This window comes from Pygocentrus nattereri, chromosome 18, assembly GCF_015220715.1.
Source record: "Pygocentrus nattereri isolate fPygNat1 chromosome 18, fPygNat1.pri, whole genome shotgun sequence".
Classification (NCBI taxonomy): Eukaryota; Metazoa; Chordata; class Actinopteri; order Characiformes; family Serrasalmidae; genus Pygocentrus; species Pygocentrus nattereri.
The window spans coordinates 14,170,901-14,197,945 of record NC_051228.1 but is presented as its reverse complement, the minus strand read 5'-3'; the positions used below and the strand labels follow the sequence as shown (position 1 = coordinate 14,197,945).

Genomic DNA, 27,045 nt, shown 5'->3' with positions numbered 1-27,045 from the left:
AGTTATTTTCCTTTGATTAAACTGAATTAGCTAGCCAACTTTACCTTTTAGTTTTTGTCAGAGGAGGATGACAAGTGATTTCTGTTATTCAAGTTATCAAATCAAATAACTCCTATAGAGACCACTGCATCTCTCCTACGTGACACAAGTTGGCATGTTTACAACAGACAATATATGTACTAATGGTTAAAGTTTTTATTTTGGCTGGAGTGTTCATTTAAGCTCCATCAATGGCAACTGATGCTACCTAATGTATTAATGATTCCTGTAGGGAGCATACAGCCTGTTCCCCCTCCTTTTCAATCTTTAAGAGAGTGTGTCTGCATGCTAGTGAGACCCTCACCCTCCTCGTGGCCCTGCTGTTTGTTCTTCGCTCGCTTGCGTGCCTCAATCTTATCTGTGTCACTGTTCACTGCCTCGTACACAGTCTCGGCCACCTCTTGCTGCCAGCGTTCTGAGATTACCAGGGGAAAGTTCTTATATAGCTCCTGGTCACTGTCCAGTAGCTGAAAAGACAGAAGCAGACAAAGGTGAAGATGCCACAGAGTGAAAAAGAGAAATAAAGTGTAAGTAAAGAAAAAAGCAAAGTAATCATAATAATAATGATAATAATAATCATAAATAGTAATAATAATAATGAATATAAAAATAGTAAACAACAGTAAAGAGCAATGGCAAATGAGAAGTAGCAACAGTAGTAACAACATTGTTATTGATAGAGCACTTTACATACTAGTGGTAGCTACTTAACAGTAATATAAGAAACTACTGTAACTATTATACAAGACAATAACAGATCAAATAAAAAAATATGAAAGAGAAATAGAATTTTAAATGTTAAGACATTTTTAAAAAATGTGCACTGTGCTTGGCTATCTAATAAAAGGTGGAATTGAGGTGCACTGTCTAGAACTCTAGGATGCCTTTCAAATTATGTTGTGTTAACAGATGACATTCAAATACAGGAACACTGTATCAACCATATACTGTATTGGATAGGCTATCTGCTAATATGCCACAGTATATTACATCCTGCTTTGCACAATCTGCATATTCACAGTACCGTGTACTGCCTGTATTTTGTTTTTGTATTCACTGTAAGGCTTTTGTATTTAATGCTCTTGACTGGTCTATATATGCTGTATATATTGTTTTGCACTCTTGTTTTGCATTCCTGGAAGAATGATGTTTTGTTTCACTGTGTACTTGTACATACCTGAAATGACAAAAGTCTCTTGAACTATATATAGATGATGTTTCAGACATTTCACTAATTAAATGAGAATGAGGGGAAAAAAAGCTGTCAGGTGACCTGGGTACACATGCCAACTAAAAAGGCTAGGGCTTACTCTGTCTGTGCAACCAAATGCACAGTTGAGAAAAGACGCATGGGCCTAAGGTATGTTTGTGTGTGTCCAAGCATGTGGGGAGGAAGATAGAGAGAATGAGAAAGAGAGACAGACAGAGAAAGCACAAACCTCTGGTCATACAACCATCAACCATAACCTCTAGCAAACAGTCCTGTGTTGCTAGGCATATTTGCCACCCTCACAAAGTGCGACAAACTAACTTTTGTTCCATTTGAACTTAGCTGGAGCTCTTAGGGTCTCGTTTAACTGTAGACAAGTGTAGAACAGAAGCTGACAGTTTCTATTGCCCTCTCCCTGAGCAAAGAACATTTTTGTGGACACTAAGGCATACCAAGTAGCCCACATGCTTGGAGGGTTATTGAAGTGTAGCTATTATGTCCAGTTCTGAGTGAAGCAGCAGCCATTAATAAATAGAGAAACTGAGTGGGCCACTGGTTTGAAGTACTTTTTGGTGTAGACTTTTTACCTTTATGCCTTTGGTGTCCTCCTCATCAAAGGAGCCTATGTCGAAGGCGTCGGCAGCGTTGACTTCTCCCCGGGGAGGTATCAGTGGTGGAGAGTACTGCAACCAAACAACACAGCAGAATGGGACTTGCATATTGTCACTGAGCTTTTCAGCTCAGAAAAGAAACAGGAAAAATAAATGCTTGCAAGACACACATGAAATACCATCAGCCACTGTAGACATGTAGCTTTACCTTCTGGAGATAAACCTGCTGCCAGTCGATTCCTTTGAAGAACAGATGTTCCTTCACCTCTTGAGCCCTACAGGGTGCATAAATAAGAAGAAAATAAGAGGAAGAAAGAAATAAGGAGAGGGGGGGGGGGGGGGGGGGGGGGGCAAAAAAGACAGGCACCACCTCTAACCACCAGGTGTCAGTGCTTCAGTGAGTGATAACTACCTACTTTCAAGCATATTCACACCATAAAATACAAGAGCTTACAAGCAAGTTCTGGCTGAAAAACCTTTGTGTTTAAGACTGCATCATAAAAAACATGTTTGGTCCATGCAAGGGATGCCAGGTATCACATTCAAGCACATTCAGATACCTTGCAGGCTACATCCTCTGAAACTACAGATTTAAGTGGCTTAACTTTTTCACACACTAGTTCACTAGACAAACTATGTGTGAATACGTTTCCAGGACAAGTGGCAAATTAATAAAAATAATAATAATAATATTTTTCCAAGTGAAAATGTTGTATATTATTGTTGTATTTTAATCTAATTACCCAGTTCTGTGTAGTTACTGAGTTAATGTTTACATGACTGTGCTGCAAAATCTTCAACAGTCTTTAAATTAGCTGCTAATGTTAGTACCATAACATGCAGAGCTTTAGCAATGTTCTAAATATAAAAGTTCATTCTGGTAATATCACTTACAATGTGAACTGTGTGTCCTAAACAAGTACTTCACTTTGTTCGATCACCAGCATGGAGAGAAAGCTTTCACTAACTAATTTACTAAAAGGCTGAAGTTGTCTTTCTATTGGCCAGCTTTTTATTAAAGTTTTCCATTTCACTTTAAATGATGCAGCAGTTACATTCTTGACCTTGTGGAAAACCAACTTCAGTTGTGTCCAATTACTCAGTGATTTTCTGCTTCGACATGTTTTCTTTCTGGTGGCTGAAGGTAACAGTGTCATTCCATTGACAGACCAGACTTATTTATGTAACTATATGTACTTCAATCTGTTATTTTAAGAAAATGGTGCTAGGCTTTGTTCTTTTCTTTTGCTATCTGCTCACATAAGCACAATACAAAAGAATTCCTGCCATCTTCAGGTTGTCATTAACTCACTTTGGGTCATGTTGGACTTTTGGACAAAATTGGCAATGGAAATATTTGTTAAAATATTTTATCGGTCAACATTATCAATAATATTGAATAACAGTCTCAGCCCTAGTTTCAATCATCAATATGTGATGTGATCTTAGTGAAAACAAACAGCCTGGGGTCATCACGAACTTACCCCCGACCCTGGCAGCCCAACCTTTTCGCCACATCTCTTTGTAACAATCCTTCCAACAGAGACTTAAGTTCAGGGGAAAAAGAATCTGGCAACTCCACATTCTGAAGAAGAAGAAGAAAAAAAAAAATCATTCTTTAATAAGGTATCCTGTACTGGAATTTGAAATACTTCTTATTTTTTTTCCTCAACCAATGGTTATGGGATTGAGCAGGTCTGTTTGTCCTCCAAGGTCACCATTTTAGATGGAGACAGGTTGCCAAGTTGCAGCACCCTGGCAAGCTCCTTTCTTAAGGATGCTCTGACATTGAGTACTAATCTAGACTACTGCTCATCCTTGCTTTTTAATATACAGTGCTAGGGATTATTTGTCTAGCCCAATGTTTAAAAAAAAAAAAAAAAGAAACAAACCAAAAAAACAACACTAAATTTTACAAGTTGACTAATTACAAAACCTTGTTTATGGATGTTTTGAAACTATGCTGCTCTGGCATGTGGCAGCAATTTGGATGGAAGATTCTCTTTGGAATATATTGCAATCAAGTGCAAGTGTTTCAATTCTAACAAGGGAGCAGCTCTGTAACACTAGTGGGATAAGCCTTGTGGGAGTTGAAATCGCCTCTGGGTAAGGCTTCCACCTTTACATTTTAACCAAAAACAGTGATTAACTGGTGTAGGATAACAAAGCTACTGAACCACAGAGGAACAAGGATATCTATACAATCAACCTCATTGGTTTTGAGTTTCCCCAACAAGAGGCATTTTTGCCTGCTAGGGAAAAATCCTTTAGAGGAGAATTCAGCAGGAATCTTGGACAGGATAATTGCAATCCACCTGTACATCTTTCCTGTGGGATTGCTGCACAGCTCACGATGCTGAGCTACAACTAGTCTTGTCCAATTAAAGACAACCACTATAAAAGAACCTGGAAGGCTGAACTCAGATTAGTGTAAAAAAACATTTGCTGACAAGTCCTCCCCAGTTCAGTACAGGTCAGATGACAGTGACTGTGACAACCAAACTGTAAAATGCAAAGCAAGGATGCAAATTTGAGAGGCTGTTTCCCTTTCTGCTGTGCATAAAAGGTATAAACGAACATGTGTTTCAACAAGGATATGTTCCTACTGCTCTTCCAAAGAAGGCACTAAACTCTAGCTTCAATTCATAGCATGCATACATACACATAAAAGGGATCAAGAATGAATAAATAAGTAAATAAATAAATAAATAAACAAACAAACAAACAAACAACATAACAGTGGCTTACCATTGTAAGCGTCATGCGGTCAATCTCATGTTTATCTTTGGTCTTGTGCTGCCGGAATGGACTGTGCCTGAGACGAGAGGTGCCAAAAGGTTATGTTACTGAACACAGAGTTACCTCAACAGAGGCCAAGTACACAAGTGCAGTGACGACAGTTGTATATGAAACTTCAGTGGACAACATCAGCAACACCCCACAGCCTCAGCAATACACATGGCCATAACTACCTATGAGGACAGAGGTCTAGACCTCGATAATCTGAGCAGGATTCCCTTTTCCCGAGAACTTTTGCTCGTTCATGAGACATCTTGAGATGTTCAGGTATGCAGCACACATGCTATAGGCCAACATATAATATCACAATGGTAAAAATGTAGCTAGCTAGGAGTTTGTAAGAGCAATTAACACATTAAGATTATTAAAAAAAAAAAAAAGGCAAAGCCTGCATTTCATTTTTTGTTTGGACTGCTCGTAAGGTTGCTGGCTCAGTTTAGGCTACAGGCTCCATAAAAGGCAGTATTCGTGATCAGAGGAGAAATTAAAGTTGTAATGTGTTACTCATAATAACATATTACAACCTGCATAAAAATTCACTGTTAACCAGCATATTATTGGTAAAGTGTCATGTAGCTAACACTATTAAGAAATCAGCAGATACATTCAGCTGTGTTTTGTGCCATTAACTGTATGAGTTATGAGCTGCCTTGCCCTTAGCTAGGGTCCGGTACAGATAGCCTCTTATAACTTGTGTTTAATGTGTGCTTTTTCAGTAATCAGTGATGACAGAAATGTGAGAGAGAGAGAGAAACAGAGACGCATGCAAGAGAGAGAGATGCATGCAAGAGAGCGAGAGAGGTCCATACAAGAGAGAGAGCGAGAGAGATGCATGCGAGAGCGAGAGAGATGCATGCGAGAGCGAGAGAGGTGCATGCGAGAGCGAGAGAGATGCATGAGAGAGCGAGAGAGATGCATGAGAGAGAGAGATGCATGCAAGAGAGAGAGAGAGAGGCATGCAAGAGAGAGAGAGAGATGCATGCAAGAGAGAGAGAGATGCATGCAAGAGAGAGAGATGCATGCAAGAGAGAGAGATGCATGCAAGAGAGAGAGATGCATGCAAGAGAGAGAGAGGCGCATGCAAGAGAGAGAGAGGCATGCAAGAGAGAGAGAGAGGCATGCAAGAGAGAGAGAGAGGCATGCAAGAGAGAGAGAGAGAGGCATGCAAGAGAGAGAGAGAGGCATGCAAGAGAGAGAGAGAGGCATGCAAGAGAGAGAGAGAGATGCATGCAAGAGAGAGAGAGAGATGCATGCAAGAGAGAGAGAGAGAGATGCATGCAAGAGAGAGAGAGAGAGATGCATGCAAGAGAGAGAGAGAGAGATGCATGCAAGAGAGAGAGAGAGAGATGCATGCAAGAGAGAGAGAGAGAGATGCATGCAAGAGAGAGAGAGAGATGCATGCAAGAGAGAGAGAGAGGTGCATGCAAGAGAGAGAGAGAGAGGTTCATGCAAGAGAGAGAGAGAGAGGTGCATGCAAGAGAGAGAGAGAGAGGTGCATGCAAGAGAGAGAGAGAGAGGTGCATGCAAGAGAGAGAGAGAGAGATGCATGCGAGAGAGAGAGAGAGAGAGAGAGAGAGAGAGAGAGAGAGAGAAAAAGAGAGAAAGAGAGAAATAGTATATGAAATAAAACCAATTAGAAACTATCACACCTATTTTGGCCAATGGGCTCCTGCAACCCAGAAGGATAAACTGCTTTGAAAATGTGTGCGCGTGTGTGAAACCATCACTTCAGTTAGTGTAGATTTTAACACGTCCTTTCAACTAATTTTGAAAATAAACATTTAAACAAATAGTGACTAATTAAATAAATAGGATAACTTGAGTCAAATCACTTTATGGAAGAATAATAGAGAGGTTTAGAGAAGAATGGATGAATGGCGAAGAAATAAATGAAAGAAAATGGTGCATTAAGAGATATGGATGGGTAAAAAAGAGCAATGATTTAGTTAAATAGAAAAAAAATCTAAACCTAATACTAATATTCGGCAGTTCGTTTATTCACTATGAGTTGTAGGTTACTAAAAGTTTGATCCTAGTTACAGCCCCGGCAATAAACAGTAGCTGAAAGTGTGCTATAAATTTACTCATGACCTCTTCCAAATGGAAAAACATAGGCATTGTGGTAGTCTATTAGAAGTCAAAATGTTTTGTCTTTTGTTGACACCTTTCTGCTCTCTCTGTCTCACACACACTCGCTCTACCCTGCCTACCATCCTAGCAACTGCTGCTTCGGCTGGTTTCAACAACCCCCCTCTCCCTCACACACCCACTCCCTCACTCTCCTCTGTGATGTCTGTGAGCTGACCTCCTGGGTCGAGACCCCTGACATTTAAACTTCACTCTCCACATCAAACAGGTATGAGACATAGGGTGAAATCGGAGGGGGGGGGCAACCGAGACAAGAGACATGGCATGGTAAAGTATTCATGAGCAGTCCAGTCTGCTACATGATAGGAGCACAAGGAATTGGTGGGCTCTTACCCTCGCAGAAGTTTAAACAGCATGCAGCCCAGAGAAAACCAGTCAGCACTGCTGTCATATGCTGTCCCTTTCTGCAGGACCTCTGGTGCCATGTAGCCATGTGTACCCCTGTCAAAGCAACAGTTTCACTTTAACTGTTACACCATTCATCCCCTAGTGGCAGATAAAACTACCAACAAACGCTTGATGCATTTGTCCCAAAAAATACATCAGTATTTGAACTGATACAAAATAAAACCTGGACCACATTCAAAACTGCATGAAAAAATACATTTTATACACTGTATCTCATCTGGCTGTTTATTGATCACCCATCTCCAACCTGACCTATTTGTTTTGCCCTTCCTAAACCCACCTGACCTCTAGGTCAACTAGCAACCAATTCCATTGGTGGAATGGCTGAGAGTAAGAGAGTAGTCAGTCTTCAGACAGATTATCAGCATTATCAGCACAAACACACATACTTTATTACATAAGCAAAAGCAAGCAGGAAGGAGTGTGATTACGGATATCTTAATTCCATCTAGGTAGAATTTTTAATAATGAATGGCTAGACAAAGTTAGCAACAACAACACTCACAAAATCACAAAATCTTAGGTGTGTAACTGTCTCGTACAATTAATCTGTATTCTGTGCACTTTTACTTAAAGGTTCACTTAAATTTAAATTATAATTAGCATAGGTCTTATAGGTACTATAAAGAAAATACTAAGAGCCACTCACACACTGGCATGTGGTTTCTTCTTGGAGAAATCGCAGGCCAAGCCCAAATCAGAGATGCGAACATGGCCATGCTCATCTAAGAGGATGTTGGCAGGCTAAGGAGGAGAAATCAAAAATACGAAGAGATGAGAAGATATAGAAGAGCAGAAAACAGGTTGAAGAAGAACAGAAAAACGCTGCCTCAAGAATGACCTCAATACAAGACACTTCTGATTAAGTGTCTTAAACAGAAACACAACATGCAGAAACAGCACCAGTTTCTCAAAGCTGTATTTAAGCTGTGTGGTATGCCTGAATTACGGTTGGTATACCTTCTTGCCCCTCAGGTTATTTTTTTTATAATGATTTAAGTTAAGTGATACTTTTTTAATCCCACAACCGGGGAAATTCCACCTCTGCATTTAACCCATCCGCGAAGTGAAACACCACATACACACTTGTGAACACACACACACTAGGGGCCAGTGAGCACACTTGCCCGGAGCGGTGGGCAGCCCTATCCACAGCACCCGGGGAGCAATTGGGGGTTAGGTGTCTTGCTCAAGGACACCTCAGTCATGGACTGTTGGTGCTGGGGATCTAACCGGCAACCTTCCGGTCACAGGGCCAGTTCCCTAACCTCCAGCCCACGACTGCCCCCATACTTACTGTTCTTCCTTTCCTTTAAAATATCCTTGTGCATCTACCACGTGACCTTTTTTGTAAATGGTTAGCATTTCATGTAAGGAACAAGCACCCTGTCAAATCACATAGCTGTTTCAGATTTTATTCTATTAATGAACATTGCTGACTGCTGTAGCTGTCAAAGAACTCACATGATGCTGCGTTGGACCAAAGATTATCCAAAATCAACACACACAAGTGCAAACACCTCATTTGATTTGGGTAGCTACATGTGGACTGGAAACAAAATTAGATTTTCAGTTAACCCCTTAAATGGTCAGCACCCATCAGAGGGTCCAAGGTTTTATTAACACACTTCTACACCCTAGAATAGTTCAACCAGTTTGCATTATGGTCCTTGGAGTACCTGAATAATAAGCCTAAGTATTTAATAAGAGTGGGATTTTAAGGGGTTAAATACTTAAGGTAGTACTTAAAATTAAAATGCTTTTGTGCACCAGGACCTTTTTTAGTCAACAGATATTAAATATACGTTTTGAGATGTAGTTCAGGAAACAAAACAAAAAACAAAAACAAACAAAAAACTTATTGGAAACACTCTGGAATTCAGATTTAGACACCTCTGAGAAATTATAATTTACATAATTATGTAAATAATGATATACTTACATAATTTTTCAAGGTTTAATATCTAATATTATTTAGCAAGCTGTTTAAAATTAGTTTTCTAGTTCTTGTTCCCAGCATAGTGACTACAGTCTTACTGAAGCATTTACAGTCTCTAAAGCATTCCTGCTTTAGAACATTAATTCAAATGCACAAGTAAAAAGCCAAAGACATAGAACACTTTTCTGTTTTTGGCTGAGTGCATTCTTACTTATGTTTGAGAATGATCATTTTGGTGTATCATGAGTATTTTCAGGAGCCAGCTTTCTATGATTAGCCAGACATGATCCTGCTTACAGAGAACCATCTGTAGCAGATGATTTCAAGTGATTATTGTAATAAAACACTCCATGCTGAAGCATTACTTAACATTTTAAACACCCATAACTTACTCCACATCTCTGTCCATCAAAGCATTAAGTGGGGGATTGATCTGGATAACATAGAACCAAAATAATTTGTTCTCTCTTTGTCTGTTCTATGACAAACAGTGCAGATTCTTTCAGTGCAACGCAGACAGAATGTAGCCTAACATTTCAGTATATGCAAGACACTCTGATCAAAAGGAAACAAAAGGCCCACCTGAAACGGAACATTTTTAAAGAAAGAAGAACAATATATGCAAGCTTTGCTTTTAAGCAAAACGGTGCAGGTCAAATAGATCACTACCCACCATATAATACTTACAGACGTGGTACAATACATGCTACGTAATATTCACATTTCTTTGATCACTGTTTTCCCTTCGATTTCAACTTCTGATAATCAAACAAAGATTCTGGCATAAAGTGCCTCTGTTTGTCAGGCAGCAGACAGCAATCAAGAGGTTTTAAGTACAAATGGTATTCTTGAGCAAAAGCTATATGAACACAGTTGCCCTTACCTTGAGATCTCTGTAGACAACAAATCGATTATGCATGTGCTCCAAGCCCAAGATAATCTCTGCTGCATAGAAGCGCATTTCTTTCTCACTAAAGACTCCATGCTGGGAGAGATGATAGTGAAGATCCCCACCTAAAACACCAGATTAATTATTTTTGCATTATTTTAAACTTCATTTGTCAAAATAGATTGCTATATTTATATATCAGTATACAAATATCAAAACATCAAACAGTGCCTGTGTCTAATTCTCTGCACTATTTCTTAACTTAATGTCACTATGCTGATGAAGTTTCAGTAAACCTTTTCTGAAAGTCAAACTAAAGATTTAAATTAATGATTAATTAAACTGATAGGTCACAGAAGCAGCACACAAGAAACAGTATTAATTCATGGTTCAGCTTTGAAAGTCTGTCTACCAAGTATTTTGAGCAAAGCTAATTGTTTTGACATGCTGAGAGCATTCTAGGAATCCTCAGAACAAGCACTAACTTAATCCACATTCATTGTGAAGATAGTTCTGGAGATTTTAAAAAGGCACACCAAGTCAGAGGGTCAGCACAGCAGTGTTAATTAAAACAAGCACATGTGCATGTGAAGACTAGAAAAAACCTGCCACTGTAGAGGCCTGCGTGATGTTACATAGGAGGCCTGAGATTAGTGCCTTTATTAGTGTAATCCTATTGGGAAGTGGCATCCTGGTTAGGGGGATCTGAGGAGCAGAGCACGACTGGGCATGAGGGACACTGCACAGAGAGTAAAATGAGGAAGCCCTTACCATTCATCAAGTCCAGGATGAAACACAGCTTATCGGGGGTGTGGAAGGCGTATGTCATACACACAATAAACGGACAGTCCTGGAAAGAGTGAGAGACAGACACATGTCACTAAAATACATGCATTCTTTTTATCTCTTATCATTATAAATGGGTGTTTAAATGAGTCTGTGCTTTACCACAAACAAACAAATTAACAAAAAAGCTATGCAGATCAATCCTTATCCAAGCCACACCATGGGATGACTACTGCATTTTCAATACACTGCAAGCTGTAATATATTGATGCAGCCACACTTCAGGAGATCATGTCTGTAAACACCTCACTCACCCCTGTGCTGACCAATGACAGCATGATTCTCTCATTGAGCGCCAGGGTCTCACCCTGCTTCATCTTAATCCGCTTCTTATCCAAACACTTCATGGCATACCTGACAGATATAAACCATTTCAACTAGGTAAGAATATCCATTTTTTCAAGCTATTTAATCTCTTTAAAACGTCTTTCCAAATTCAAGGTTCATTTTGTATACTCACATTTTCCCTGTGTCTGCCTTCCTACAGCCATACACTTCTCCAAAGCCCCCTCTACCAATGATCCGATGAACGCTAAAATCGTTCATTGTTAACTAGTCAAGAATACAAGGCATATTTTAAAACAAATTACTGAGGAAAACAAAGGCTAACAAAATCCTGGTTCAAACTGCACTGACAATGAGCTGCAGTTGTTGGCTCTAGATATCAATGCCTGCAATAAATACATGAACAAACTTGCTGAATTAAACATTACAAATTTTACAAAAAAGATAAACATTGTTTCCGTAAATTTAATAGCTTCTTACTTGCAAGATTTACATGCCTGAGCTACTCATATCGTTCTTCTAATCTTGCATAGACATTCAAGACAAAACTCACGTGAATATTTAGCTCTACATTCTTCCACTGGCAGAAACGAGTGAACTTATCGCTGTGCAGAGAAAGAGGTTGGATTGTGAGAGAAATCAGAGATAAGACAACAGGACAAACTAGCTTTCGCAACATATAGATAAACATGAGAAAACTGAAAAATAGCATGTTGTGCAAATCACACTTTCACACCTTTCTATGAACTTCTGAAATATCTTCCCACGCAGACTGTCACAGATTTCCATAATGTATGGCTAAGGAGTGAAAAGGAACACAAATCATACTTGAAGCCCCAGTAAAATGACTAGAAAAATGAGTTTTCAGCATGCTCATATAATGACAGTCAGGATGTCCACATTCAGTGCAACCAGTACTGGAGATGTTATCATTAAGCAGTTGTCATCATAAAAGTCATAATAAACATATTGCAAAAATGAATGAATTACCATAAAACTGTTTACAAATTGCTCTATTTCACATTTGTGCTTTGATAAATATGTCAAAACACACATGTAAGTTTCTCCTTTATAGGCCTTCTTTACTGTATTTTTTCTTTTTTAATCAATTTTAATCAATTTGTAATTATATTAAACAGGCTAAAAGCATAAAGACTTTTCTGCAAACGCTGATTTCTTTAAATCTTAATTTTTTAAACAGTTACACCACAACCATTTTTCTGGATATTTATTTTATTATATATTTATTTTGATATTTATTTATACTTTTCTGTATAATTATTAAATACAGAAGTGGTCTAAAACTGTTACCATTAAGATATACAGATATAAATCAAATTCCTATTTTTACAAAACCTCTTAGGACACTTGCAATATGCCTCATCAATACTTCAATGTACTCTATTTGGGAATTTCAAATGACACTAGAAAAATCCAAATTTTCTATTTAGTGAAAAGGGTAAATTGACAAGATGGCCATATAAAAAGGACGAAAAGGATACAATAAATCTAGTTTAATTTTCATCAGATTTGAAAAGGAAAATAACAGTCATCTTTACAGTTGAAAGTTCAGCCCTGATCATGCAAACCATGTTGCTGATTCACAATCCAACCTACACAACATAGCAAGTCAGCTTTTAATTGCCATCTCTCACCTGAAAAAGGGATGGAGGCACCTGCTTCTTAGCCAGGTGAGATTGGACATGGTCCACTGCTGTCTTAGAGAAGGGCTGCAAAAGAAAACAAATACACACACAAACTGAGAGTCATAAACTTTGCAATATATATTAAGTATCTACATTGATTTCCTTTGCTTTCCTCTACTGAACTTCAATGTTTTGGTGTGATCCAAATATGACAAAAGACAATGATGTAATCAGTGTGCCTTTAGGCCCTGTGTGCCATTGTGTTGGTTCATTAAGCCTTGCTTTTGAAAAACCCTTTAGAGGAACCACTGGAAGCCAAAGTAGGGACACTAATGTGGCACGTGAGTGCAAGCCCAAGAAAAAGACTATTTAAATGCTGCCTGGGCTGACTAAGCAGGCCAGAAAGGCATGTGGCTTGACACAAGTTATCTTCACCAACACAAATACTGATTTACGTTAACAGATTGTGCTTTTGGGAGTGATGCTATATTCATACATGCGAACATGAAAGGAGCTCCTTCATTATGTAGCCGTCGTAAATCTGCCGGCTGCGACTTAGCCTCTCTTCCTCTGAATCCAGCTTCTCGTACTCTTTAATCTGAGAAGACAAAATGAGATTTCAGTAATCTGAAATACAATCACATGCTCTTTAATCTTACATACAGTTGACAATTTCCCATTGAAGGATAAAACATCAGTAATAGTCATCAAGCTGTGTTTCTTTCTAAAACTACTGTAGTGTGGAAAGAGGAGTAGAGTAGCTAGTTGAATGGGAATGGTGGGGAAAGCCATGAAGTCCTGATTAAGTGTAAAGAAGAGAGAGAAATCTAGTCGGTCAGGAAATAACAAAGATGGTCTTGCCTCTTCGTAGAACTTCAGCTGGGGAACTGCCTCGTCTATCTCATTCATACAGAAATCCTTGAACAGCAGAAACCCTGAAAAAAATGGCACATGATCACATTCAAACATTTCAGATTTGAAAGGCTGCCATTTTATATATATATATATATATATATATATATATATATATATATATATATATATATATATATATATATATATATATATAAAAGTTGAAAAAAATTGCACAGTCCTAAAAGTAAAACGTCATGCAATGTACTGCACCTTACCTTTGACAAATAATAGTCTTTAGGAATGGACTGCCAAATACATCAATGGCATTGATCATGCCAATTCAAACAAAAAATGACCATGACTTTAACAACAGACTGCTCAGACAATAATGAGCACCCTTGTGACTATAAATTGCACAATGCACAATGTTTCCTCTGGAAACAGAGGAACTGGTCTTGCCAATTTAACATTCTGACTGAAAGCATAAAGAACATTTAACAATATAGAACAATATTAAGTCCATCTATAGCAATTTACCCAATAATAAAATAAATGGATTTCTAGGTTGCACCATGAGAAACATTACAATTTCAGTAATTTCAGACAGCAATAGCATACACAGCCACAACAGGTGTCTGGCGGGGCGGCGACGGGGGTGGCTTGGGGTAGTGTATATAAAAAAATAAATAAATAAATAAAAGACTAGGTGCGTTGCTTGCTCGAGGGATGTGTCATAACGTTGACATTCAAATGGAATACCTGAAATTAACTGGAACCTTTAATGAGTTTCCAAAGCCTGATTTCAATCACACAGGTCTATGTAAATCCCAATGGTTTTATGTAAAGTTATGTAATGGCATGACATTTTCACTTTGTGTACTCCACCCTTATTTTAGAGAGAGAGTAAGGGCATACGACAAGCAATGTACACTGTAAAAGGACACCAAGAATGACAACAGCAGCGAACAAACCTGTGAGCGATAGTTTAGACGCTGTTGAGAGGATTAGCCTTAATCAGAAACAAGACAGTACTCATCTATTTCAGCAATCCTCCATCAGACAGCTGCCTTGACCTTTCACTTCACCAGTTCTGTTAAAGGCTGGCCCCGATCTCTTCCTCAAAGCTCTGACCACAGCGCTTTAACAGCACTCCAGCCTAACTGCCAAATGTTTGCTCTTGAGCGTAACATTTGCAGAAGTCACAAGCTCTTAAAGAACCTCAGTGCTCACGTCGCCATGATATGGTGCTTGGCTTGCAAGAAGGAGGGGAGGTAAGAGGGGAGGGTGAGGGGAAAAAAAAGGATCAAAACAGCCAGCAAATATGAGCCATTATTGTTCCCATAGCAACAATAATGGGCCCCACTTAGCAGGATAGTAGAGAAAAGGGAAATGCAACAGCTAGAATACTACTGCAAATATCATGGCTGAATTGGCCTATTTCAAATACAGCATATTTCTCCCCACCTTAAAAACAGCAAAAAAAACAATGTCAAGAGGCCAAATAAGGATAGAACAGTATGTGGTGTTAACAGAGGGCTTACTGATGTAGCTTATGGGCTACAACGATCACAAGAGGAAGAGGGCTTCAAAATGTGGTGGTGGGGGCTGGGCTTAGCGGTTGGCATGACACATCCATCGTAATGGAGGGATTAAAGGGGAGAGCGCGGCTTCCCTGTCCGGCTTCGTTGCATGCTACCTGAGGTATTAGCACAAGCTGATTGCTGCTGTTAAAATAGGTGGATAACTCAAGCACTAATTGGATCACTGTAGAATAATCTCACAGCGGATAAAAACCCGACACCCCTCACCCTTCAGGCACAGACACACACACAGACAAACACACACACACAGACAAATATGGCACACTAACACTAATCTCCACTGCACAGCATTAGAAACAACAAAGGTTCCAGAGTGTTCAATGCTAGCTAAATTGTTTTCAACAGGAAATAGAACTAATCATTGGCCTATTTCTTTACTAGGGGTACATTTTCCCCTCAAACCGTTCCATGGGTAGAACAGGCTATATGATATAGGCTAAATAGATGGAACTGACCATTTTTTAGACTGATTCAAATTCGAGCCTTAGTTTTATTTTATGTTGTTACTTATGCCACTGTCATGCACGTGCCATGAGGGGACACAGTAACAAGGCACTTTTTCCACAAGTTAACAAGTTGTTTGAACAACCAGAATTTGGGATTATTTTACAGTGAAAACTGAGACTTAACATAATGTGTACTTAGTATTCTGACTGAGCCATCAGTCTTTCATCAAAGAATGGTGAAACTAGGTGCATGTAAATGTTAGCACATTTGTGATTTAGCACTTGAGTCATGTGGGGGTAAAAACAGAATTTAACCTTTACTGTTAACATAGAAACATTTTACTTAGAGTAACTACACCCTTTTTCATTTACAGCTGAAATGCACAGCTCTGTTATAAAAATATGTACCAGCCTTGCTTAAAATATGAATACATCTTTCAAAACTGTAACAATCATTTTTATTGTGGACAGTTGCGCCTCTGCAGCGTCCCTCTGATTAAATTCTGCTATAGACGTAGATGATGAGTCTTCGTACCAAAGTACAAAGACACATCCCGGTATGCACATCAGTCAAACAATGACTGGCGATGCGGTCTGTGACCTGGATGTCAAACTGAATGAAACAGTGTTCAAAGAAATACACTTTATTCATTCAAAATTCAGTGTATTTAAGAAATGAAGATACTGGCTATATCATCAAATATGGACCTGCTGAACAGATAATTAGAAGCTGTTCTTGCAGTTTTAAGGAATGTTCTACCATTCAGATGCATCCATCGCTCGCTGCTTATCATTTTCTGGTGCCATGTTAACTCTTCAGCATCTTGAGTCAGTGGCTCATACTGTTAAGTCTCAAGATGTGCTGCCTGATCAGAAACACCTTTCCTTCAAAAACATAAGATCTCTCATTTGCAAAAGTGCTGTTTGATTCTGTCCCTCTCCATATTTTCTGGTAGCTAACGTATGCTAGTTCTAAAAAACACAGCAGCCCGGCCCACCCGGTTGCTCTCGCAGCCCCACCTCACAGATGTAAAGTGGTTTTCACATAGGTCACAAAAGATCAGTTTCAAGACTCCACCACCAAAAATGAGGTGATCATCAGCATTTTGAATTAAATTATTAGATTGATAAATCAAATTGGATTGCTAAGTTAATATTAAATGCAACATAAAACTGCTAATTTAAAAAAAGGCCATAAACATCACTTGAGTGCTCTTATTTCCATGCAAAAATAAAAGGCATTTTACTGTAATTAAATACAGTAAGTGTCAAATTTTACCTGAATTTGATTAGTTTTATATAAGTCAAGTGTGCACTGTATTGGAACAGGACAGACTGGGAGTCAGTATTTGATCAGAATATCCATGGAAATTGCAAATTTTGAAAAAGAAACTGTCAAAAGAATTCACATTTTTTACTTTCTCATGCTTGAAAAGATGTTTTAACATCTAATCACTAAATTGCTTACATCATTCCCAAATTCCTCAAAGTCTGTTAAAAGAGCACAGACTACCTTAAAATGTTGAGATATAGCAGCCATTTAACCCAACTCTGCAACAACTTTTTAGAGCTGGTTTGAGCAATGGGAGGATGTCATAAAATAGTTCATAATTTAGTTTTTTAACTGGCAAGCAAGGCAGAATAAAAATGGTTACCTAGTCAGCATGAATGACTCTGCAAGTATTAATGTTTTATTATGTTAGCCGAACTGCTAATATATGATTAGTTGATACCAAGTGTGCTGGTTAGAACGAGTCATAAAATGCAGCTGTATCTGAAATGGCCTATTACTCAATAAAACACCATAAAGGATCAACAGATGATTCTGCAATACACACAACACACAGGTACCAAGACACAAAAAATGCAGTCAGTCAGTCATCTTCATGCAAGTAGGGACATTTCTGAATTGTGATTGTTTTGTAGCAGTCTGAAATCAATCAACTGACATTCACTGAAATGATAAAAGTTCATATGTACTTAACATTTCCATGTCTATGTGACAGCACGACAGGGGGCAAGAAAAAACTCCATACAGTATAATATCAATATTTAATGTAGTATCACTATTTTATAATAAATAAATCCAAACTTGAGCTACATACCAACACACATATTTAAGCAATTAATAAGTAACACTCACATTCCACTGTACAGAGTTATGCATAAACATAGAAAAAAAAAATTCCCTTCCCCTCCTACTCCATATCTTCTCTGCTCTTCTCTTCCCCTTCTTCATTATCTCTCTGGAACTCATCTCCTCTCAGGCCGAGGCCTATCCCTACTCTAGTTTTCTTCACTTCCTGGCCATTACTGTACGTACAGATGTCTGTTTAGTGTGAGGATCGTATGTCAGGCATGCTATATACAGAAAGATTATTGGTTGTGTGTATGTGTCTGGTTTTGGGGGGGGGGGGGGGGGGGGGGGGGTTTAAAGGGGGATCCATTAAGGGTAGTGAGTTCTGAAAGAAATACAAAATGAAACGTCAAATATAACATAGCCTGACGATGTCAGGTATATCACAAATATCTGGAGTCACAGGCAGGGATGCACAAAAGACCTTTGTTTTTTTTATTAGGACTTGAAAAGTTAGGAGAGATGCGTCCAGGGGAAATGAAAGCTACTGAAGAGGGCAGCAACATTATGTCAAAGCTTACATCACCGTATTAAAGGATTAACCTTAATCCGGCTTCAAATTTGTAAAATTATGTGTGCTCCTCATGATTAGATGGTTCACATTCAGGAAAATGTAAAAACCTGACAACCTTTGAAAATGCCTCCACTTCAAAAGTATGGCAAAGACTGCGCAACAGATCTTAAAGCAATCTTGAAAATAATGAAGAAACAAATGCAATGCACAAATGATGTTACTTTTCATTTTGTTATGTAGAAAGTGTGCAAATCTTAAAGCCAAATTCTTCATTACAATTGCAAGACTGCTTGATCATCTGCACTAAAAACCTATCAGCAAGCATTTGTTTAATCATACGCTGAATTTGTGATTACAATCCATCTTTTCACTGCAGTGCTTTCAATGTAGCACAACTAAAGGCAATTCCTTTATGACATCCCTTCTCCCAATCCTTCTGGTGTCAAGCTTAAAGAATTACATTCTACACTGCTCAAAAAAACAACACAATATACCTCCAAGTACATCAAACTTCTGTGAAATCAAACTGTCCACTTAGGAAGCAACACTGATTGACAATCAATTTCACATGCTGTTGTGCAAATGGATTAGACAACAGGTGGAAATTATTGGCAATTAGCAAGACACACTCAATTTAATTCATTATTTTCCCCTTCACAGAGATACATTAACATAAACAACTACATAAACACACCTTAGCTGCCTTGTATATTTCTCTCATATGCATCTAAAATGGCTAATGGAGACTTTCTGAGGAGGAAGATAATCCACTTGCATAAGGAAGAGGAAATCAAAAGAAAAAAGCAAAAAAACAGGACTTTCTAAAACTCAAGTTCAAATGATTTTTTAAGATTATATATATATATATATATATATATATATATATATATATATATATATATATATATATATATATATATATATATATACACACACACACACACACACACACACACACACACACACACACACACACACACACACACACACACACACACACACACACACACACAGCTCAAAAAAATAAAGGGAACACAAACAACACAATATAACTCCAAGTAAATTAAACTTCTGTGAAATCAAACTGTCCACTGGACAATGACAATGGAATAGACAACAGGTGGAAATTATTGGCAATTATCAAGACACACTCAATAAAGGAGTGGTTCTGCAGGTGGGGACCACAGACCACTTCTCAGTACCTCTGCTTTCTGGCTGATGTTTTGGTCACTTTTGAATGGTGGCGGTGCTTTCACACTCGTGGTAGCATGAGACGGACTCTACAACCCACACAAGTGGCTCAGGTAGTGCAGCTCATCCAGGATGGCACATCAATGCGAGCTGTGGCAAGAAGGTTTGCTGTGTCTGTCAGCGTAGTGTCCAGAGCCTGGAGGCGCTACCAGGAGAAAGGCCAGTACACCAAGAGACATGGAGGAGGCCGTAGGAGAGCAACACCCCAGCAGCAGGACAGCTACCTCCACCTTTGTGCAAGGAGGAACAGGAGGAGCACTGCCAGAGCCCTGCAAAATGACCTCCAGCAGGCCACAAATGTGCATGTGTCTGCACAAACGGTTAGAAACCAACTCCATGAGGATGGTATGAAGGCCCGACGTCCACAGATGGGGGTCGTGCTCACAGCCCAACACCATGCAGGACGCTTGGCATTTACCAGAGAACACCAGGATTGGCAAATTCACCACTGGTGCCCTGTGCTCTTCACAGATGAAAGCAGGTTCACACTGAGCACATGTGACAGACATGACAGAGTCTGGAGACACAGTGGAGAGCGATCTGCTGCCTGCAACATCCTTCAGCATGACCGGTTTGGCAGTGGGTCAGTAATGGTGTGTGGGGGGCATTTCTTTGGAGGGTCGGACAGCCCTCCATGTGCTCGCCAGAGGTAGCCTGCATGCCATTAGGTACCGACATGAGATCCTCCGACCCCTTGTGAGACCATATGTTGGTGCGGTTGGCCCTGGGTTCCTCCTAATGCAGGACAATTTAGACCTCATGTCGCTGGAGTGTGTCAGCAGTTCCTGCAAGATGAAGGCATTGAAGCTATGGACTGGCCTGCCCGTTCCCCAGACCTGAATCCGATCGAGCACATCTGGGACATCATGTCTCGCTCCAGCCACCAACACCACATTGCACCACAGACCTTCCAGGAGTAGGCAGATGCTTTAGTCCAGGTCTGGGAGGAGATCCCTCAGGAGACCATCCGCCACCTTACCAGGAACATACCCAGACGCTGTAGGGAGGTCATACAGGCACGTGGAGGCCACACACAATACTGAGCCTCATTTTGACTTGTTTTAAGGACATCACATCAAAGTTGGATCAGCCTGTAGTGTGTTTTTCCACTTTAATTTTGTGTTATATATATATATCTTGCAATTATGAATTTGACAAGTGATTCAAAAGATTTTAAACCGTAGTATTTTTCTGTGCACCTTTCAACCGAAAAAATCTTAAAGTGGCCACTATTCATGATCGTGTCTCACTATTCCCACTATAACAGAGAAGTTTAGTTTAGTAGATTTGTTGAAATAGGGCCCAGTCTCACAATGGTTGGGATAAACAAAATGAAGCACACTGTTCAAACCAAAAACAGTCCAGACCATTTAAGAACAGCAACAGTGAAAAATAAAGCCAATAATTAATATACAATAGTGTATTTTTGGACATAAGAGAGCCGATTAAACGGGCTAAAAAGATAGCCAACAGGCTACATCGCTTTTTCATTAATATTCAGTGATATTTACAAGTTTTAAATGTCTGTTTTTGGTCAGAACTGCCTTAAATAGTATTAAACAAAGTAGGAAAATGACTGTTTGGTAGTTTTAACTTGAGGCTAACACTACAGGAAATTGCACAGAGGCACTAGAATTATCACTTAAAGAAAAAAAGTTTCAAAAAGTCTCAAAAGAATGGAGGTTATAATAAAAGTGAGTGGTGGACACACCATTAACCCACGGAAGACCGGTTGTCTGTGAGCCTTTCACTCAATGACAGAAAAAAAAAAAAAAAAGTGGTTGCAGAAAGCATGCAGATGCACCTACTTCCTGCATTGTTCATGTGTTTACACACTTAGCTTTTCGTATGCTCTATGACCTCAGACTATGAATGTAAATCAATCCATTAGGCCAGTGTTAATTCTGTTCAGATTTTTTTTACACAAAGATTTGTCTCTTGAATTTATCCAGTTTTAAGTTACACTAAAAACTAATTGAAGCGAACCACCAGAGAAAAGATACCACAAAGATTTTTTCCATTCCTTGACTACTCTCTGTTAATGACATATGATGTGAGGGTTATGCTAGTTCATTACTATTCTGTGACTCTCTCTCACTAGCGGTTTTTGATGCATAATACACAGCTTGACCTTTTGCTCTCCAGTGCTAGAGAATAAATGGCAGCCCACTGCATGTTCCTGTCAACAGCTTCTGATTCTGCAGAGCTTGGCCGACACTCAGCAATGTTACATGTGCCTGTTTCTTGACGCCTGTTGGACTGATTCATCTAATGTAGTCATGCTTAAGAGTGGTGGGACATCTCGCCAGCCAGGCAGCAATGAGCAACAGCAATCTGGAACAGAAGCTTTGGTGCTACATATTTGTATACCATTTTTAATACAATTTTAGAATTCCAGTAGCCACTCTCAGATTGGCCATCATGAAATGGTCTTGAGTAATGTTCAGCACCTAAGTCTGTTCTCTCATGCTCTCATTGTCACTGTAACTCTTCTCTCTCCCTCACAAGTTCGCATACTTACAGCCAGTGCTGGGAGATTGATATTGAAACCATGCAAGGGGAAGTGTGTGTATGAGGCAGAGTAAAAAAGAGAGGGAGGGATTGTGTGGGTAGGAGTGATGAAAATCAGACCTAAAATAAACCGACACTGTTTGCTGAGACTGCCTTGTGTGTGTGCACGCTTGTGTTTGAGTTGTGTCATCTCTTCTGTGTTACCGTGTCCTTTCATGATGTGAATGCAGTATCAACAGTCGCCCTCGCCGTGTTAAACAGTGATATCTTAACCTTGTACGTAGACAGCACGTTTTTCTTCATAATGAAGAGTGAATGTTTCCCTGTCTAAAGGCAGTAGGCTACAGGGTAATTTAGTTCCTTGTTATGCGCATGTTCTCAACGAGTGCGTAGGCGGTGGATTGTGCCTGTGTGTGTGTTGGCCTGTGGGGTGCACTCATGCTTTTTTTTTTATATGGTGTTCTCAGTACTTCTAATATTGACTGCATTTAAAATGGATGATAAAATTGATTAAAATTGATGGAATTAAGGATAGGCAACATGTGTCACCCATATCATGGTTAAATTAACAAAGAAGGAAATCTGCAAAGCAAACAAAGAAGCTGCTGATTTTCTCAGGACAATGGACTGGCCATGCCACACCCTGGTCCAGACCTCAACATCATTGAATGTGTTTAGGTTGCTTGAAACATGAGAAAATACAACCAACTCCTAAGTCAGACCTCAGAGGTGCTTACAAGAACCAAGAAAATATATTCCTGCAGATTTTACCTAAGAGAATGAAAGTTGTAATGAAGGCAAAGGGTAGACATACAAATTACTGAATTGAATTATATACAATCCCAATTCCAATGAAGTTGGGACGTTGTGTAAATGAAAAACAGAATACAATGATTTGCAACCTATACAACCTTTTCAACCTATATTCAATTGAATACACAAAAAAGACAATTTAATTTAATGTTCAAACGGATAAACTTATTTTTTGCAAATATTCACTCATTTTGAATTTGTTGCCTTCAACACGTTCCAAAGACGTTGGGACAGGGGCATGTTTACCACTGTGCTACATTTTCTTTTAACACTCAATAAGCGTTTGGGAACAGAGGACACTAATTTTTGAAGCTTTGTAGGTGGAATTCTTTCCAATTCCTACTTGAAGTACAACATCAGTTGCTCAACAGTAAGCAGGGATGTCCCTGAAAAAGACATTGCTTGGATGGAAGCAGATGTTGCTCCAAAACCTGTATGTACCTTTCAGCATTGATGGTGCTTTCACAGATGTGCAAGTTACCCATGCCGTGGGCACTAACACACCCCCATACCATCAGAGATGCATTTTTGGGTGTTGCTGATATATGGCTTTCGCTTTACATTGCAGAGTTTTCACTTGCACCTGTAGATGGAGCAACGAACTGTGTTCACTGACAATGGTTTTCTGAAGTGTTCCTGAGCCCATGTGGCAATATCCGTTACAGAATGATGTTGGTTTTTAATGTAGTGCCGCCTGAGGGATCGAAGGTCACGGGCATTCAATGTTGGTTTTCTTCCTTGCTGCTTAATTGCAGAGATTTCTCCAGATTCTCTGAATCTTGATGATATTATGGACTGTAGATGATGAAATCCCTAAATTCCTTGCAATTGCATGTTGAGAAACATTGTTTTTAAACTGTTGGACTATTTGCTCACGCACTGTTCACATAGTGGTGAGCCTCCCCCAATCCTTGCTTGTGAACAACTGAGGCTTTCAGGGATGCTCCCTTTATACCCAATCACGACACTCACCTGTTTCCAATGAACCCATTCACCTGTGGAATGTTCAAAACAGGTGTTTTTTGAGCATTCCTCAACTTTCCCAGTCTTTTGTTGTCCCTGTCCCAACTTATTTGGAACGTGTCGCAGGCATCAAATTCAAAATGAGTGAATATTTGCAAAAAACAATAAAGTTTATCTGTTTGAACATTAAATATATTGTCTTTGCAGCGTATACAATTGAATATAGGTTGAAAAAGATTTGCAAGTCATCGGATTCTATTTTTATTTGTTTTACACAACGTCCCAACTTCATTGGAACTGGGGTTGTATGTAGTTGTAGGCTAAATGTGTATTACATTTTCTTCTGGTTAAAAATAAGTAAATAAAAAAAAAAGAATAATTGTACATGGTTACAAGCACCAGGTCCAAAACTGAGTAATTTGAACATGATTCCCCAACCCCCCGCTTCCCTTTTAAAATCTCAAGCCTGGGTCTTGTCTACCAGGCTGACTGGCTCTTTTAAGCCCCACCCAGAGATTCAGGCTGCTATGGGAAGTGAAGAGCAGTGCTTCGGAGCTGCAGGCGAGGGTGTTTGTTCCCGATGATGTTTATATAACTGGCTCTGGTCTACGTGAAGGCACAGTGAAGGCCAAAAGGAGAGGGGGAGGTGCTGGGGGGCTGGACAGGGATTTAAACAGAGAGAGAGTTGACAGTGACTGGTCAATTAAGAATCCCAATCCCAGAGCAATAAGGGTGTCTGGTCGATCAAAGTACTGTCAATTAACCAGCATGTGCAAGCACATGCATGTATGCACTCGAACAGAAACAGACAGTTCTAAACAGAAGTTACCTGAACAGAAAGAACCCAAGCACTAATGTTTGAGATGGAAACACACATCTCACAAAATTCTTACTCATGGAAACTGAGTTTCCAAGCACTGGTGAAATGCATTGAAGTTTAAATCATTAATGGTCAAAGATAAATCCACACAACACTGCACTGCTTACTCAAGGTAAGGGGAACACATGTAATTATGAGACCAGTACCATCATGCTAGCTGGATTTTGATGTGTGTTTGCTCTTTGCTGCTCCTTTTTTTTTTAATTCATCCTTTAATTAATTTCATTTTCCCGGTCGCCAAGCAAACAAGGGATTTCTTCTGGGTTCCCATGGCAACCACAGTTGCTAAGCAACACAAAACTCTCCAACATCCATTCCAGAACTCTGACAGATGGAAGGAGATGGAGACGTGAATAAGGGAGGAGGAGGGGTGGCTGGAGCACAGAAAGAGGAGCTGGGGAACAGGAGGAGCGAGGGGGGAGAAAGAGCACGTGCGAATGAGTGAGGAGTTATGGAACACGGCTGCTCCTCCAGGTGTCTCTTCTTCTGACTGTCCCTGGTCTGCTTTCTTTCTATACGAGTGCTGCACAAAAGGAATGGAATCTTTTGCCTAACACTGAAGCGGCTCTGAATCATGGAATTAGTAATTGAGATAGGATAGGGAATAGGTGAGTGTGTATGTCTCTGATTGTTAAATTTCACAAAGATGCCATGTGCTTGTGTATGTGAGTGAGATCTCCTCAGCCTAAAAGCTCTGGTATGATTTCCATCAATAAAGGGGGAAGGGAAGTACAGAACGTGAGAAAGGCAGGGCAACAGACACTATTATGGGTGCTAAATAGAGAGGGGAAGACAGCAGGCAAGGGTAGACAACTGGGGAAATAAATGACCAGGTAATGAGAAGTGTGATCAACTCATATTAAAGTCCCTCTACCAATTCATCCTCATAGCTGAGTATTAAGCATCTCAAAACAAACTCTTTCCAGCACCACTAACTGTTCAACTATTCTCTTGAAATAAAATACCCCAACAGTGGTTAACAGGGAGTCCACTGTTTACTAACAATATCTAGTATAACCCAGGACTGGACTGTTGAAATCCAGAAATATTGCTCATTTATACGCAGGCCTTACTCAAGTAGTCATTTACAGACGTTACTGGGGAAACGAGTAATCAACAAAAAGCACTGCAGAACCACATCCTGATTATTATTAATGAAATTACTTTTCATTAGTAAATGCATGGTTTCCACAATGGAGAGAATACAGAGGGAGGAAATCACACAACTGAGACATAAACACATTTAATATTTAAGATCTAGACAGAGAATGGGAGAAATTGTTAAATATTTGAACATACTAAACATTGAACATTTTATCCTCTCTCTAATTGGTTTTATTTCATATACTCTCTCTCTCTCTCTCTACACACACACTATACTACACACAACACTATAAAAGTGAAACTTGGATATAACTTAAAGTAGTCAATGTACAGTTTGTATAGCAGTATAGATTTACTGTCCTCTGAAAATAACACGCAGCCATTAACGTCTAAATAACTGGCAACACAAGTGAGTACACCTCACAGTGAACATGTCCAAATTGTGCTCCAAGTGTCAATATTTTGTGTGACCATCATTATCTAGCACTGCCTTAACCCTCTTGAGCATGGAATTCACCAGAGCTGCACAGGTTGCTTGTGGAATCCTCCTCCACTCCTCCATGATGACATCAAGGAGCTGGTGGATGTTAAGACGGAGGTGTGTTTGGGGTTGTCGTCAAGTTGGAAAACTGCCATGCGGCTCAATTTCTGAAGGGACAGGATCATGCTCTGCTTCAGAATGTCACAGTACATGTTGGAATTCATGTTTCCCTCACCACACATGCTGGACATCATCTGAGCCAAACGAGTTTATCTTGGTCTCGTCTGACCACAGCACATGGTTCCAGTAATCCATATTCTTGGACTGCTTGTCCTCAGCAAACTGTTTGCGAGCGTTCTTGTGAGTCAGCTTCAGAAGAGGCCTCCTTTTATCTAGAGAAAGTATCTGTGCTAGTTACCAATAAGTTAGAGAGAAAGCTTGTCCTGAGCTCAGATACTGCTAGAAACAAAAATTCACTGTTGATACCCAGGGAAAAAGGAACAGAGTTGAACAGAGAACAGTGCGATACAATAAAATACAATACATAAGTGCAGTACAATACATTACAATCAAAACTTAATTCAGTGCTCATTTAAGTGTTGTATAAAAGAGATGTGTCGTCAGCCTGCATTTGAAGACAGCAAGTTCAGAGTGGAACATGTCCTGGTA

At 39.5% G+C, this 27,045-nt stretch overlaps 1 protein-coding gene across 2 annotated transcripts in view; it reads right to left on the bottom strand.

Annotated features, from left to right (window-relative positions):
• grk3 (G protein-coupled receptor kinase 3) overlaps positions 1–27,045 on the bottom strand; it is a 57,470-nt gene that overhangs the window by 7,574 nt on the left and 22,851 nt on the right. Inside the window, exons 1-17 of one of the 2 annotated variants that reach the window (XM_037547015.1) lie at positions 14,647–14,743; positions 13,682–13,755; positions 13,317–13,418; positions 12,830–12,904; positions 11,911–11,972; positions 11,728–11,779; positions 11,350–11,441; positions 11,144–11,243; positions 10,815–10,893; positions 10,038–10,168; positions 7,865–7,959; positions 7,141–7,248; positions 4,609–4,675; positions 3,345–3,445; positions 2,069–2,135; positions 1,837–1,932; positions 344–506 (exon numbers count right to left, since the gene is read on the bottom strand). In XM_037547015.1, the coding sequence (XP_037402912.1) occupies positions 344–506; positions 1,837–1,932; positions 2,069–2,135; positions 3,345–3,445; positions 4,609–4,675; positions 7,141–7,248; positions 7,865–7,959; positions 10,038–10,168; positions 10,815–10,893; positions 11,144–11,243; positions 11,350–11,441; positions 11,728–11,779; positions 11,911–11,972; positions 12,830–12,904; positions 13,317–13,418; positions 13,682–13,729 (1,438 nt within the window). In that variant the 5' untranslated portion in view covers positions 13,730–13,755; positions 14,647–14,743. Of the gene's footprint in view, positions 1–343; positions 507–1,836; positions 1,933–2,068; positions 2,136–3,344; positions 3,446–4,608; positions 4,676–7,140; positions 7,249–7,864; positions 7,960–10,037; positions 10,169–10,814; positions 10,894–11,143; positions 11,244–11,349; positions 11,442–11,727; positions 11,780–11,910; positions 11,973–12,829; positions 12,905–13,316; positions 13,419–13,681; positions 13,756–14,646; positions 14,744–27,045 lie in introns of those variants that run through there. The other variant, XM_017693761.2, reaches the window with a different exon arrangement.